We start from the raw sequence: 14,094 nt of genomic DNA, 5'->3' as shown, positions 1-14,094 counted from the left end.
GCACAGTCCTGGCCATTGCAGTGATCTGGGGAGTGGATCAGTGGACTGAAGATTCTTTACCTGTTTGTCTCTTCTTCTCTCTGTGATTCTGCCTTTCAAGTAAATAAAAAAAAGTATTTTAAGACAAGAAAGTGGTCCGATGCTGTGACATAGTGGGTAAAAGCCACCAGCTGTGGTGCTTGCACCGCATATGGGTGCCGATTCAATACCCATCTGATCCATTTCTGGTCCAGCTCCCTCCTAATGCACCTGGGAAACCAGCAGAGGATGCCCCAAGTCTTTGGGCCCTGAACCCAGGAAGAAGACCCAGCAGAAGCTCCTGGCTGCTTGCTTCCAACTAGACTAGTTTCAGCCGTTGTGACCATTTAGGGAGTGAACCAGTGGATGACCATTCCTCTCTGTCTCTCCTTCTCTCTCTCCCTATAATTCTGACTTTCAAATAAATAATCTTTAAAAGAAAAAAAAGTCATTAGAGGTCTTAAGACAGGAGAGGGAAAATCTAGCATTATTATGTGTGTATGGAATAGAATAAACTTACTGGGATCAAGCCAATGTTCTTAACTAAAGGGAATTATTTTGTACTATACTATCTAGTTACATAAGATCATTCAATGAGGTGAAAACTGTAACCCAAGTATATTCAAGGCCTCATGTGGAAAAATATTTCCTTTTTCTTACCATATATTTTACTAGATTGCAAGGACTTAAATAGGAGACATGTGATGATCATTCGAAAATTTTAAAGCAAAAAATTGTTAATATATTTAGTATTTCATGAGATACTGGAACTATAACCTCCAGAAAGGATAAAGACATGCCTAAACACTCAGATAAGAGACTTCCCCAAGTAAAACCTCATTTCCATCTGCATGGATTATGGCAGTAATGTAAACCCAGACTCCATTCTCAGTCTTTGTTCAAGAAAATGCAATCTTGCCAAATTTTAAAACATACATTTTAACCTCACCTTAACAAACCACTTTAGTAGTTTTCAATTATCATGATGTTAAATAGTCCCTTTTGGAGAACATACTTCTTAACTACCCAGTGCTCATTTTTTATTTCTTTAAAATAAATATTTTCTCATGGTTAGCATTGAGGTCATTATACATAGGAATCCTTTTTACATACTGCAGTAATCTGAATAAATTATCTTTTAAATTTTAACAACAGTCTGATCAGTTTTCTTTGACAGGGACACAGATATTCTACTTGGTTGTATTTTAGATAAATACAGGGTTATTTCTGAATATGCACAAAAAACTTTCTTGCTGTGTTCAAACCAATAACTTGACATTCCAATGTCTTATTTTCCTTTTGGGGGGGCAGGTTTATGATAGAATAATAAGTCAACATTAACGTAGAATTGCATGAGAATTTATGAATATTCCTTAATGTTCAATCAATAATACTTTATTTGGATGCATCAGAAAGGCACAGATACCATAAAATGCCCAGGACAGTTTTTGCCACATCTTGATCCATAGTGTTTGCACTAAATGAAACAGTCTTACATATCTTGGTTGCTAGCCTTGGGTATGAAAAGACTCTAATCTCCCTTTCTCTTCTTTGCTGTTTTAGTGAGCTTTTGATAAACAAATAAACAAGTTTTTATGACAAGGAAAATAATGGTTGTCACACAGGCCAGTAGGAAAGCAATCACATCCAAGGAGTGGTACTGGTACCAGGTGAGGTCATGGGCTGCAACCCTAAGGTGCTTGGCCCCTTTGTGGCGCATGACATACTCGATCCAGAAGACTGCTCGATCCAGGGGCTTTGTGGGCTGATCGTGGTGAATTCTTGATAACTCCATGACATTATCTTTATAGCTGAAGGAAAATAAAATAGACAGCACATTATATAAATAAAATTATATAATTGTGAAATTTTCATACAGATGATAAAATGAGTGTCGTGTAAATATGGAAAAAATAAGTTATTTCCTTTGGTGATTATCACAAAGATCTTAGATGATAGTCTAAAATTTATTGGAGGCTTATAATCTCAAGAGGTGTAGAGAATAAGAGAAAGAACAAATATTTCTAACAGTTCATCCTAGAAAATGGGGTCATTTAGTCCTAAATGCAGCAAAAGGAAAACACAAAAACAATAAAAAAATCATTGGAAATGTGAAACTTGAATTATACAGTAGGGAGTATGAATAGCCCTGATGTACAAGGTTCAATATACTAAAAAAATTTCCGATAGAAGGCAGGTCCATGGCAAAGCTCAGGTGCATGTCTGGGAAACGCTGACAAGGTTATTACCAACTGTAATTGAAATACTGATATTATATCAGTGGATTAATGATTAAAACTGTGAAAGTATCACAGTAACTTGCCTTGTTTTGAACCTTGACTCTGATACTGCCTTATCCTTTTTATTAATTTCTCTGTTTCTAGTTTCATATCCATAAGTAGAATGGATAGGGATAATGCCTTTCTCATTCTAATGTTGTGAGGAATAATGAATTGATTCTTAGAATACTTTCAATTATTCTTATCATTTAGTAGACAGCAAATGTTTTCTTTTTAGTGTTGTGATATCAAACTAGAGAGTGTTTGACATTTTACTTTGAGACATTGCCATTACATTTGTATCTAGTATTGAAATGATGAAGGATATTGGTCATACAAAGATGAAGAGTGCATGTAGGGCTATTGCTGATTAAATCTAAACCACGAAGAGGGATAGTATGAAATGGAAGGAATAGCAATAGAGGGAATTACCCTTCTTGTTGTTTAAAAAGCACAACGGGAAGGATATTTCAGAGAAGTGCAATTCATATATGTGTATGTAATACAATAGAGAAAGACTATAATAAAGAAGTTATATAATGATGCAAAGAACTAATAAAGTGTGTGTCATTGGCCGGTCCCACAGCAATAGTGGGTAAAGCCAATGCCTGCAGTGCTGGCATCCCTTATGGGTGCCAGTTGGAGTCCCAGCTGTCCCACTTCAGAACCAGTTCTTTGCTATGGCCTGGGAAAGCAGTGGAACATGGCCCAAGTGTTTGGGCCCCTGCACTCATGTGGGGGACCTGGAAAAAGGTCCTGGCTCCTGGCTTCGGATAGACCCTGCTCTAGCCATTGCGGCCACTTGGGGAATGAACCAGCAGGTGGACGATCTCTCTCTCTCTCTGCCTCTGCCTCTATGTAAATCTGCTTTTCAAATAAATAAATAAATCTTTAAAAAAGGTGTGTCATATCATACACATTCAGTGTGTCAACTAATTAAGAAATTTTCTTCATTTCTCAGCATTGTATATATTAATTTTATAAAAATATACATCTGTACTGGAGAGGCATATTTTTACATTATGCTTCACCTGACTTTTAAAAACTTTCTTTTAATACTTTTGCTGTTATCTTCAGTGATAATTGTCATTCCATTTATGGACTATTTCAAAATTTCTGATCTATCCAAATATCTCTGACAAATTCTTTTACTAAAACAAACTAAAATTTATTGTGAAACTCCTAATCATTTATTGATGATTGCCTTCCAGGTTAAAGAAAATATGTATGCAACATTAAATTCATGTCCAAAGTCAACTGATGCCCCCTTAGCCTTCACGGAAAATTTATGTATAAATAATCTGTTGTTTTAAATAAAGTAATACTCACGAAGGGTCATGAATGACTGTCTTCAAGGCATTGAGCAAATCTGCACTTGACATTGTTTTCCAGTTCAGCCTAATGGCTGCCCCCTTGGCCGTCATGTATGCAACATTATCAGGTTGTTCCCCAAACAAAGGAAGGCCCACCATAGGGATGCCATGGTGGATTGCCTCATAGATGCCATTGGCTCCACCATGAGTTACAAAGGCTTTGGTTTTTGGATGACCTAGGATTGAGGGATTTTTCAATAAGATTATTAAGTATAAGTGTTAGCAATTATATGAAAAATGCACAGTATGAGACACTATAGCTAACAGTGATCTCCAGACCATGAGTGCCACAAAACTACATTAAAATTGCTTTCAAATCAAGAGGAAGAGACACCTAGGTACACTGGAGAGCTGATTGAAGGCCATATGCAAGACTTGAGCATTGAACAAAAGATTAACAAGTGGACATAGTGAAAGAGCATTTTTTGGATAAGACAAACTTCATATTCTAAAAAAGAAGCTGAGTGCATGTGAAAACACTTTTTCTAAAAGATATAGTATGTGGGATATCCAGCACAGCAAGGAGAGGCACTGTAACAACGGTGGAAACAGTGGAAAAGGAGACCACACTTCATCTTGACATGTGTTATCATTTAACATTAAATACATGGATTTTATATCATGAAAAATGTAGTCATTCATACCAATAATGTATATTACTTTTCAGTGTAGTTTGTTCACACTTACATTAGGGAACAGACAGAAGTAATAAATAAATTAGGACAAAAGCAATGTAGGAAATTTTTTAAACTTCTCTGTGAGAGGTAATTACATATAAAAACATTTTGAGTGTACAATAAAATGTTAAATGTTAAAGTTTACTACATTTCAAATAAGACTGGTGTTTGATCTTGAGCTTGTACATAATAAATTAGCATCAAGATTCCTGGTGATTGATTATCAGCCTGAATGACTGTTACTCATCATTTCACTGTTTGTTCTCAAGATACTTACCAAGAACGTCATTCTGGGGGACCCACTTATAGATTTGAGTATTGGGTCCTAAGTTTTCTGGTTTCTTGCCATGAAATCTCCAAATAACCTGTTAGATAAAGAAAATACCTATTTGATGAGTTGCATTTCAAAATAGGCCATGTTAGAATTCTATTGAGATTGAGAGCTCACCCAGTTAACATTGTCTTCCATAAGAAGGACAAGGAAATGAGAATAAGGCGAAGTTATGAGAACTATTAAAAAATTGAGGTAAGTAAAGTAACAACATTTTTTTGTATATTTTTACTTGAAAACAGGCATGTGACACATTCATAATCTTTCACATATAGTGCCTTGGTTAAGTGAGATCATGAATGGCCAATTCAAGTATTTCATTCTAGTGCAAAGAAGAGAAACTCAGGTCCAGTGAACTCTACTTTGTAAAGTGTATCTACTTTCTCTATTAGCTTCATTTTTCAAGTTTAACACAAAGCTTTTTTTTCAACTTTTATTTAATAAATATAAATTTCAAAAGTACAACTTTTGGATTATAGCTGCTTTTCCCATCATAAACTTCCTCCAACCAAACACAAAGATTTTTAATTAAGAAAATGAAATGAGAGTTTCTTTATGTTGACTTTTATATCACTACTAAGTGAAGTATCATTAGGATTGGACATCTTTTGGTGAATAAAAAAATTCTGTATAATCAGAAACGTGTGAGAACTAAAATAATTCTGCCTATGAACTATATATACTCATTCTGAATTATAAATTATTAAACACTTTTTCCAGAAGAATTTTCAATGAATTTTTAAATGAATTCAAAGTATTATTCATTTTTAAATGAATTCAAAGTATTATAATTATTAGTTGAAATGGAAATATTTTGAGTAGGAAAAAAGAGCTGATTCATAAGTAATATGGCAGTTGAAAGAAATCCAAAGCAGTGATGATGCTAAATTCTCTTCAAGTTAATTCTTCCACAATGCACTACAAACACTGAGAGTCATGTTTTAAATTTTTATTTAATGAACACTTTTTAATATGCTCGTCTATACCCAAACTACCACCATTCCAATAAAGAACTGGTTTTTGCATCTCCAAGCAATTCTCACAACTGGAGCATACAATATGAGTGTTTCAGTTATATATGCTCTGTGAGTATTAAAAGTAATTTCAGGTTCTCAGCATAATATAAACATACAACTAACACAGATGATTTCCACAGTTTATATCAGATAAAAATTAGTTCATAAATACTCAAAGCTAACTGCTATATTATGTGCATTAGACAAGTAGGCCTTAATGTATTTTATGAGTTGGGGACATTTGAACCTCTTTCTAGTCCATGCTTTCTTCTGTTGGACTCCTCACATTCTCTTCTCCCTCTATGCAGGAGGGAGAGGTGGATTAGGGGCAGAGTCTTTGAGGGTCCACAGTTTATGCTGCATAGGGTTCACCTCCAGAGCAGGGCCTCCCTGCACCCTTTCTTCTACATCTTTCTTATTCAGACACTGACAGGGTCCAGTACTAGGGGACAGGCTGGGATTTCTCTAAATCTACTTGGCTGAGTGGCAAGACTGGCGATACTGTCTTCCTTTCTCTCAACAGACTTGTGAATAGCACCCTGAATAAACCTATCCCCAAATGAGGGGAAATAAATAAGCCAGAATTACATAAGAAGTCCAAACTGCATGATACAATTCAGAATTTTCTCAACACCTACTTATGTTCAGTGTGCAGAGGCAGTTAGCAATTAACATTTCAATTCTTTCTAATAGCACTTTTAGTGTGTAGAATAGATTCAACATTCCTGGAAGAGAAAGAGCAAAGGACAGAGTAAAATAGGATTTCCGTGTACCTACCTACATTCTTTATATAATACTAAAACTTTGTACCAAATCTTTTAAATATATTTCTGAGGAAAACAAAAATAGCAAAGTCATCTGTACTACTGTAGCATTTTTGCTTTTAAACTGATATCTGAAGAATTAGAGCTGTTATAACTGTTTGCCTTTCATCAAAGAAGTCTGTAATCAGACCCTGTGCAAAGTTTAAGAGGCTTGTTTAGTAACTGTCCACTAGGACACTTTTTCTAACCTTCTGTGGAAGCTGGGCAAGTGCTGATGCAATCACATTGGTCCTTTCTTCTGTTATATTTCTGATCATGGACCCCAGGGAAAACAGTACAACTCCCTCTTCTCCAGAACTCTGCACAAAGTCTTCCATTTCCTGTGAAGAAAGACAAAAAGCTACAACACAACAAACACTAGTGAAAGGATTGGTGCAAGCAACAAAGAAAGTATTCAGTATTATTAGGAATTATTGGAATCGTATATATATATAAAACACAGTGATATATGCATTATAATTATCTTATATATTATATATTATGTAAAAGCATTGCTATATATACATTACATAAAATAATATAGATTATTATATATTATGTTTTATTATATGTGATATAATGCTGTGATTTATATATATGCATGTTTATTTATATGTGTGTGTGTGTGTGTATGAAAGACAAAATTTGCCACTTATCCATTTGTTGGTATAGAGGTGGTGTTGTATTTTCTTTTTTTTTTTTATTTATTATTTTTTGACAGGCAGAGTGGACAGTGAGAGAGAGAGACAGAGAGAAAGGTCAACTTTTGCCATTGGTTCATCCTCCAATGGCCACCATGGCTGGCACGCTGTGGCCTGCGCACCGCGCTGATCCAAAGCCAGGAGTCAGGTGCTTCTCCTGGTCTCCCATGTGGGTGCAGGGCCCAAGCACTTGGGCCATCCTCCACTGTGCTCCCGGGCCATAGCAGAGAGCTGGCCTGGAAGAGGGGCAACTGGGACAGAATCTGGTGCCCCAACCAGGACTAGAATCCAGTGTGTCGGCGCTGTAGGTGGAGGATTAGCTTATTGAACCGCAGTGCTGGCCCGGTGGTATTGTTAAGCCATCTTCAGCTGCTTTCTCAGGCATATTTGTAGGGACCTGGGTTGGAAGTAGAGCATCTGGGACATGAAAGATCACACATATGAGATGCTGGCATTGCAGATAGCATATTACCCACCATGCCACAAAGCTGCCTCCTGCCCCTTTTTTGACAAATGTCCTGTTGTGGTTGATTTAGGATCAGTAAGGATTCTTTGATAAACAATTGTAATGGTGTGGTATAGACATAAATATGTTATTTGATCATTCCTTTTACTATTGGCTGTATAATTTGCTTCCATTGTTTACTTTTATAAAAAAGAGTTTTAAATATTTATTTTGCACATTAATTTTCCCTGTAAATTTTCATATTAGCATATTATATAGAAAAGCATATAAGCAATTGTAAGTCCTGTTGTCATTTGTCCAATTTCTTATGTCCCATTTAAAAAGAATAAAGATTATCTCAGAATTTGATAATTAATGAAAAATCAAGTAATTATGAGATATAATAAACATAGAACACCACGGCTTCACAATCGTTGGCAAGGATTCTAACCTTGTATGAGTGAATAACTATAGGTATTATTACCATTATATTATTACCCATCCTTCTCTTTGTTCTCCTTTTCCCTGTTGTTAAATGAGTCTACAGCATTCTTCTGGATGGCTTTGAGCATATCATTTTGATGTTGGAAAACTAGTTCCTAATGAATGAGGCAATGTCTAAATTGTGAGTACTTTTTATATTTTTGGTACTAATAAAATAACAACATAAATAACAATAGTGTTCTGGCTTGTTTAGATCCAGAGACCTTTTATTACTGTTATTTATTTTTATTTTCACTTGACACAAAATTACACATATTTATAGGATACTACATAATGTTTTGATTTACATATACACTATGTAATATTCAAATCAGGGTAAGCACTTCCATCTCCTCAGACACCTACTCTGTATTTTAACTTCATTTTTTTTTTGAAAAAAGGCATGTACAGCACATTATTCTTGTCTGTAGCCCCCAGCTTTCTTCCTAGAACTTGTGTTTTATACTTAACTGTAAGTTCATACTGATTCATTAATCTTTAGCCACCCTTCACAGGCCCCTACTGTCAGCCTCTGGTAACCATCACTCTATTCCTAACTTCTCTGAGGTTAATTTTCAGATTCCTCATATAAGTGAGGTTACATGGTATTCGTCTTTCTGTGCCAGACTTTTTTCACGTAACAGAATAACCTCCATTTCAATCCATGTTATTGCAAATGGCAAGATCCCATCCTTTTTATGGTGAGTAGTACTCCAAGGTGTATATATACCATATTTTCTTTATTAATTCTTCAGTGGGTGGACACATAGGTTGTTTCCATTTCTTGGCTATTGTGAATAGTGCTGCAATAAACATGAAAATACAGATGTCTCTTTGATAGATAAATAACCTTTTAATATCAGAGACAGGTGGAGTGTTATCTCTTCCTATTTCTCATACAACACGAGTGTGGTATTATTGTATGATCAGGAATAGCCATGCTTAAAAGGGTTGCAATTTAGTTATCTATCATCTTTGCCTGAATTCATACAACAATGCTTCCCTTCTGCAAAGCCCTGTCTCTTTACAGATGAACCAAGTTACTGAATCTGGAGTCTTCATTTTTAAAGGATGTCTTGTCTTACCTCTCCCCAGATTAACTCTCTGGTCTTCTCTCCTATGCCCTCACTAGACCTTACAATTTCTTTCTTTCATGTGGATCCCAATTTCCTCCCTACAGAAATCAACCTCTTTATTCAACTCCATTCTCCTACACTGAGCATGTACTTCTTGGGAACTATAGTTACCACTCTACTTGCTTTTCCTTTTGTCAAGATCTCCTAGGTTACCCAAGTTGTTCACCAACAATTCTGAAATATGAATACTTGTGATTTGTAAAAATATATGAGTTTCTAATTGACAGACCACTTTACCTCACTTTTCCTAACGCTCTCCTTGTAAAGAAAATGTTCTAAATGAAGGATGACAGATCATTTCAACTGAAAATGTGAAGCAAACAAAACAGAGCAAACAGGGCATATTTACCTTGGGCAGAGGTTGGGCAGGTTTGCAGTGGAGCCCTCCAACAAAATGAATATTTGGTAAGGTTGGGCGAGGGAACTCCAAGTCCCAGTAGCTTCGAATGAGCCACATGTCAGCTTTCCCCACTAGCTCATAAAATTTAACGGGTCTTCCTGAATGGAGAAAGAAAAGGCAGGGTAAAAAGAGAATTGTCATGTGGAGTATAAAATGTAATTTTATGGGAGATGTTGAAATAACTCAATGACATATGCAATGTCTGTGCATTGATAAAGCATGTGTGTTTATTTATGCATAATTATGAGTATGCTTTATGCCCCATTCACATACTAGAAATATGTAAAGGCAACACTAACAGAGTTTCTGTCTCTAATATCACCTGAGTCTATTCACATAGTCAATAAAATAGCCTTCAATATAATTAAATGCGTATTTGTTTTCTCTCTAAAGTGAAGAAGGAAATGTAAACAACTATTTTACCTCCAGGATTTACTATAATCATAGAAAGAACTTTCCTGGGAGTACTCAGTCCAGTTTCTACAATTTAACAAGCTAGTCCTCATATGAAATTTCAGAGTGAACTCTGAGGTTTTTTTTTTTTTTTCCAAAATTTATTTGTTTATTTGAAATAATGATAGAGAAAAAATTTCCATCCACTGGTTCATTCTCTGTTTACAACAGCTAGGGCTAGGCCCGGCAGAATCCAAGAGCCAGGAATTCCTTGTGGGTTTCCCACATGGTTGATTGGGACCTAAGTATTCGAGCCATCATTCACTGCCTTCCAAGTACATTAGCAGGAAGTTAGATCATATGTGTGAGGTAGTTGGAACACAAACCAGACATTTTAACTTGAGATGTAACTGTTAAAATCATTGATTTGGCTGAATGTGACACCACATGTGCCTCAAAATGTGAAATAAAAATGTAATTGACAACTTCAATGGAAGAATAGACCAAGTGCCAGAGAGAATCTTGTCAAGGACAAGATTTTTAAATAACCTAATCAGACAAAAATAAACCAAAAAAGAAGTTGAAAGAATGAAGAAAGTTTACACAAAATATGGGATACCATTAAATGACTGAATATTCATGTTATGGATATTCCTGAGGGAGAAGAAAAGAAAAAAAGACATTGAGAACCTTCTAAATTGAATAAGAGTTGGCACATTTTTAATGGAGAAACAGAATTTGAAAACATTGAGATTAATTACATGTATGTACTCATTTCAATGAGATAATTTACAAACATTTAACGATATAATCTAGAATCAATAGAAACCTCAAATAATATTTTTTCAGTCTGCAATAAAACAGTGTGTATCTCAACTCTGAAGGAACTTTTTAGGTTATATGGAAAAACACCTTAATTTTCAAAAAGGGATATTCTTTTACACCAGGAAAAACAGTTTTCTCACTGTTGTCTGGACCTGAAGATGTGTGTAACACCTTGATCTTAATGTCTCTATTCACCAAAATGTTAGGGAACTGTCTCCTGACTTTTCTATATCATCAAGAAAGTAGAATAATATGGACATTATTTGCTTAGATAAATCCTCAATACTTAGTTATTTATAGATGTGTGACCTCCTGGAATGCCCTATCCAAGTGATGGGCCACTGGCTTCTAACTTACCCTGTAATATAAGCCTTCCCTTAACATTTGTGAGATTAATAAATCATTTGTCTTTCATGTCTTTATCTATATATAATTCTTCTGACTTTATATCCATAGAAGTTCAACTTCAGACATAGGAAATTAGGACTCTACATTACCAACGAACAACAGGACTTACCTAGTACTTCACTATACAGCCGATCCCACCTATTCTCATTAAATGTTTGAAACCAAAAGTCAAAATAAAGCATACATAGCATATTTTTCACCCTCTCCATGAACTTCATTTTCCCACTTAAATCAGACAGAATCATAGGTACATAGGAAGGAGGCAATGTAAGTCCTCCGCTGTATTTTTCCAAAATGTGGCCCGGAGAGAAGCGGAGACTGTACACAAAGGGTATTTTTAGTAGCTCAGCCAGCAGCTCACCACATGGACCAATGGCATCTGAGAGAAGGACATCAAATTTTGATTCTTGTAGTTTTGCCATGAGTTTCTTATTTGAAACTGCCTCTTTACAGAGATTTTCAAAACTATCAGAATATTCTAAAAACATTTCTTGCATTAGTGGAAAATATCCCCAGTACGAGTCCTTGTCTAAATCTGTCCACTTATTGACCCACTGTGTAAAAAAATCCTCCAGATCATCCTTAGTGAAAGATACAGAAAAATTTTCAAATTTGATGCCAGTTTCTTTGCTAGGATCAAGGAAAATGGAAGCTGAGTTTCTCAGAACAATCACCTCATGACCTCTCCGGACAAGTTCTTCCAGGATTATGTTTAAATTCATCCAATGACTGTACTCCATAGGCCACACCAGCACTTTCCCACATATTCCAAATCTGAAGCAACAACTCATCTGTAGCAGCAGCAGCAGAACTGAAACGTGCTTCATAGACATCCTGGTGAAATGCGATGTTTCCTATCCAGGAGCTGTCCCTTTCTGTGGCTATTCACGTTTATATCCAAGAAGAGATTTAACAAGAAGTTAAACTATAGCTTACATTTGTCAAAGTAAATATGTCATATGAATAAGCAGAGCTATGGACTGGGATGGCAGGTGAAAAAAGCCAAGGTAAATGATTTTGTGTTTATATGCGTGAGTAAGTTTCTATCTTATCATTAAGAACTTTCACCCGGCTCAGTCAATGGCCCGTGTGTGTAAGTCAGCTATGTTATGTAAGAGAGTTTTAACAGTGCCAAGAGCCATAGCAAATAAGGTGATGACATGACAAAGAATTAGAGATAAAATAATCACTTTACTCACATTTCCTGCACAGTGTAGTTGAAGGGAATGCTTGCAAAAGTTTTTATAAAATGTGATTCATATATATTAAATTCAAAATTTAATAAAGTACTTAATTCAGAGTTCTAGAGTTTATTCATATCAATCTATAACCACCAATGCTATGAATATTTCAACATATTATTACTCCAAATAGAAGCCCTGCAGGAAGCATATTGTGAGCCTGCATCCTGTGTCATATTGCCTGATTCAAATAATAGATCTGTTTTTATTTCATCTTCCTGCTAATGCATATCCTTTAAGGATCCCGGTGATGTTTCAAACAACTGAGTTCCTGCCAGCTATGTTGGAAACCCAGGTTGATTTTCCATGTCCTGGCCATGGCCTGGCAAATATCTGGCAGTAATTTGGGGAGCGAACCAGTGGGTGGGAAGTCTTTCTCTCTCTCCCTTTTAATTGAAATGAAAATAAATTTAAAAAAATTTAAATAAACATTGTACCCTTATGCTTTATACCACCCTACTCCTATTTCTTATTCCTCCAGTCCTCAGCAAGAACTAATTCACTTTAAGTCTCTATATATTTGTCTATTGTGGACAGTTCATGTAAATAAAATGTTATAGCAGTGGAGGCAGAAACAGTGGGATTTATCTCTGTGAGTGACATCCCTGCTGGAGGAGTAGGTTTCTAGTCACTTCAAACATGGAACCATCAGCCTATGAATGAGCTTAGCTATAGGTACTTGGAAATTTAGGGTATTGTGAAAGAACTGAAGGGCTGTGTTAGGACTGCGGCTGGCTGCAAGAAGGGGGACTCTTCTAAGCATTAGCTGTCAGTATTTTAGCCTGTGAAACACAAGGCAGGGCTATGTGAGAAAGAATGGAGGACTTACATCCTCAATCTGGCCCACACAGGTTATAACCAATATCATAACTTTCAAGTAGGAGCTGTAGGCAGAAGGAACATGGTTGTCTAGGCTGTGCACTACCTACAGTGGAGCTGCTCTGCCAGTGGTCTAAGCAGGGGGATAGGGAGTAGGTCAGAAATTAAATACCACAGGTTCTCACTGTTTTCAAGAAATCTTTGAACACATATTGGTTCCTTTTTTGGTGTATAACTTTATGAAAATTCAAGGCCTATCAAATGCTGTGCTTTTAAATAATTTTCACTAGTTATTTTGCATGGGAGCGGGTCCATGGAGATGCAGATGCTATCATGTGAGAAGTGACTATATTGGGGTTTTCTTGTCAGTTTGCCCCTCTGTTCATAAAAAATTATATCAACACAGACTTTTACAAGTACTGAAACTTTTCATTATTTTGCAAATAATTAATTTACAGATATTTAAAATACAAAATAGATGTCTTAAAAAGAGGTCTCAATTTGATTGAATTAGTAGGATGTCAAATTCTTGATCAGTTCAACTATTCTGAATGATACTGAATGATCGATTATATAATATCAAGCTTTGAAACTCCTATTTTAAGTCAGTGTGTCTACTTCACCAAGTAATTTTTACTTTGATTCACTAAACATAGATTTTAAATTGTCCTTGTTTACTAACTGTATACATTATAGAGAAATGATAGATAAGTAAGACAAAGTATATGAACTGCCTTTGGATAATG

General features: G+C 35.7%; 1 protein-coding gene across 4 annotated transcripts; it reads right to left on the bottom strand.

The window, feature by feature from the left end:
- Positions 1-1,391: 1,391 nt before the first annotated feature.
- On the bottom strand, positions 1,392-12,308 carry LOC100357464 (UDP-glucuronosyltransferase 2B14). Of its 4 annotated transcripts, none has more exons than XM_051819758.3 (6): positions 11,398-12,308; positions 9,612-9,760; positions 6,707-6,838; positions 4,625-4,712; positions 3,627-3,846; positions 1,392-1,829 (listed from the first exon to the last, which is right to left on the bottom strand). In XM_051819758.3, the coding sequence occupies exons 1-6, from the start codon at positions 12,119-12,121 to the stop codon at positions 1,550-1,552; spliced, it is 1,593 nt and encodes a 530-aa protein (XP_051675718.2). In that variant the 5' UTR covers positions 12,122-12,308; the 3' UTR covers positions 1,392-1,549. The 4 variants fall into 4 exon arrangements, 3 of the variants coding, with proteins under 3 accessions (XP_051675718.2, XP_089158805.1, XP_089158804.1); XM_089302679.1 differs by having other exon boundaries at positions 11,963-12,290; XR_016212134.1 differs by lacking the exons at positions 1,392-1,829; positions 3,627-3,846 and having other exon boundaries at positions 6,707-6,858; positions 11,398-12,298.
- Between the last annotated feature and the right edge of the window lie 1,786 nt (positions 12,309-14,094).

The sequence above is a fragment of the Oryctolagus cuniculus genome, chromosome 8 (genome assembly GCF_051225735.1).
Source record: "Oryctolagus cuniculus isolate XC-2025 breed Fujian yellow rabbit chromosome 8, ASM5122573v1, whole genome shotgun sequence".
In the NCBI taxonomy this organism is placed as follows: domain Eukaryota; kingdom Metazoa; phylum Chordata; class Mammalia; order Lagomorpha; family Leporidae; genus Oryctolagus; species Oryctolagus cuniculus.
Note: the sequence above shows the minus strand (reverse complement) of the source record. Positions and strands in the feature narration are given on the sequence as shown.

Coding starts and splice junctions, on each gene's coding strand:
- LOC100357464 (XM_051819758.3), bottom strand. CDS start 12,121: ATGTCTATGAAGCACGTTTCAGTTCTGCTGCTGCTGCTACAGATGAGT. Junction 9,761..11,397: donor GCTGTATAGTGAAGTACTAG/GTAAGTCCTGTT, acceptor TTCTCCATTCAG/GAAGACCCGTTAAATTTTAT. Junction 6,839..9,611: donor CTGCCCAACCTCTGCCCAAG/GTAAATATGCCC, acceptor CTTTCTTCACAG/GAAATGGAAGACTTTGTGCA.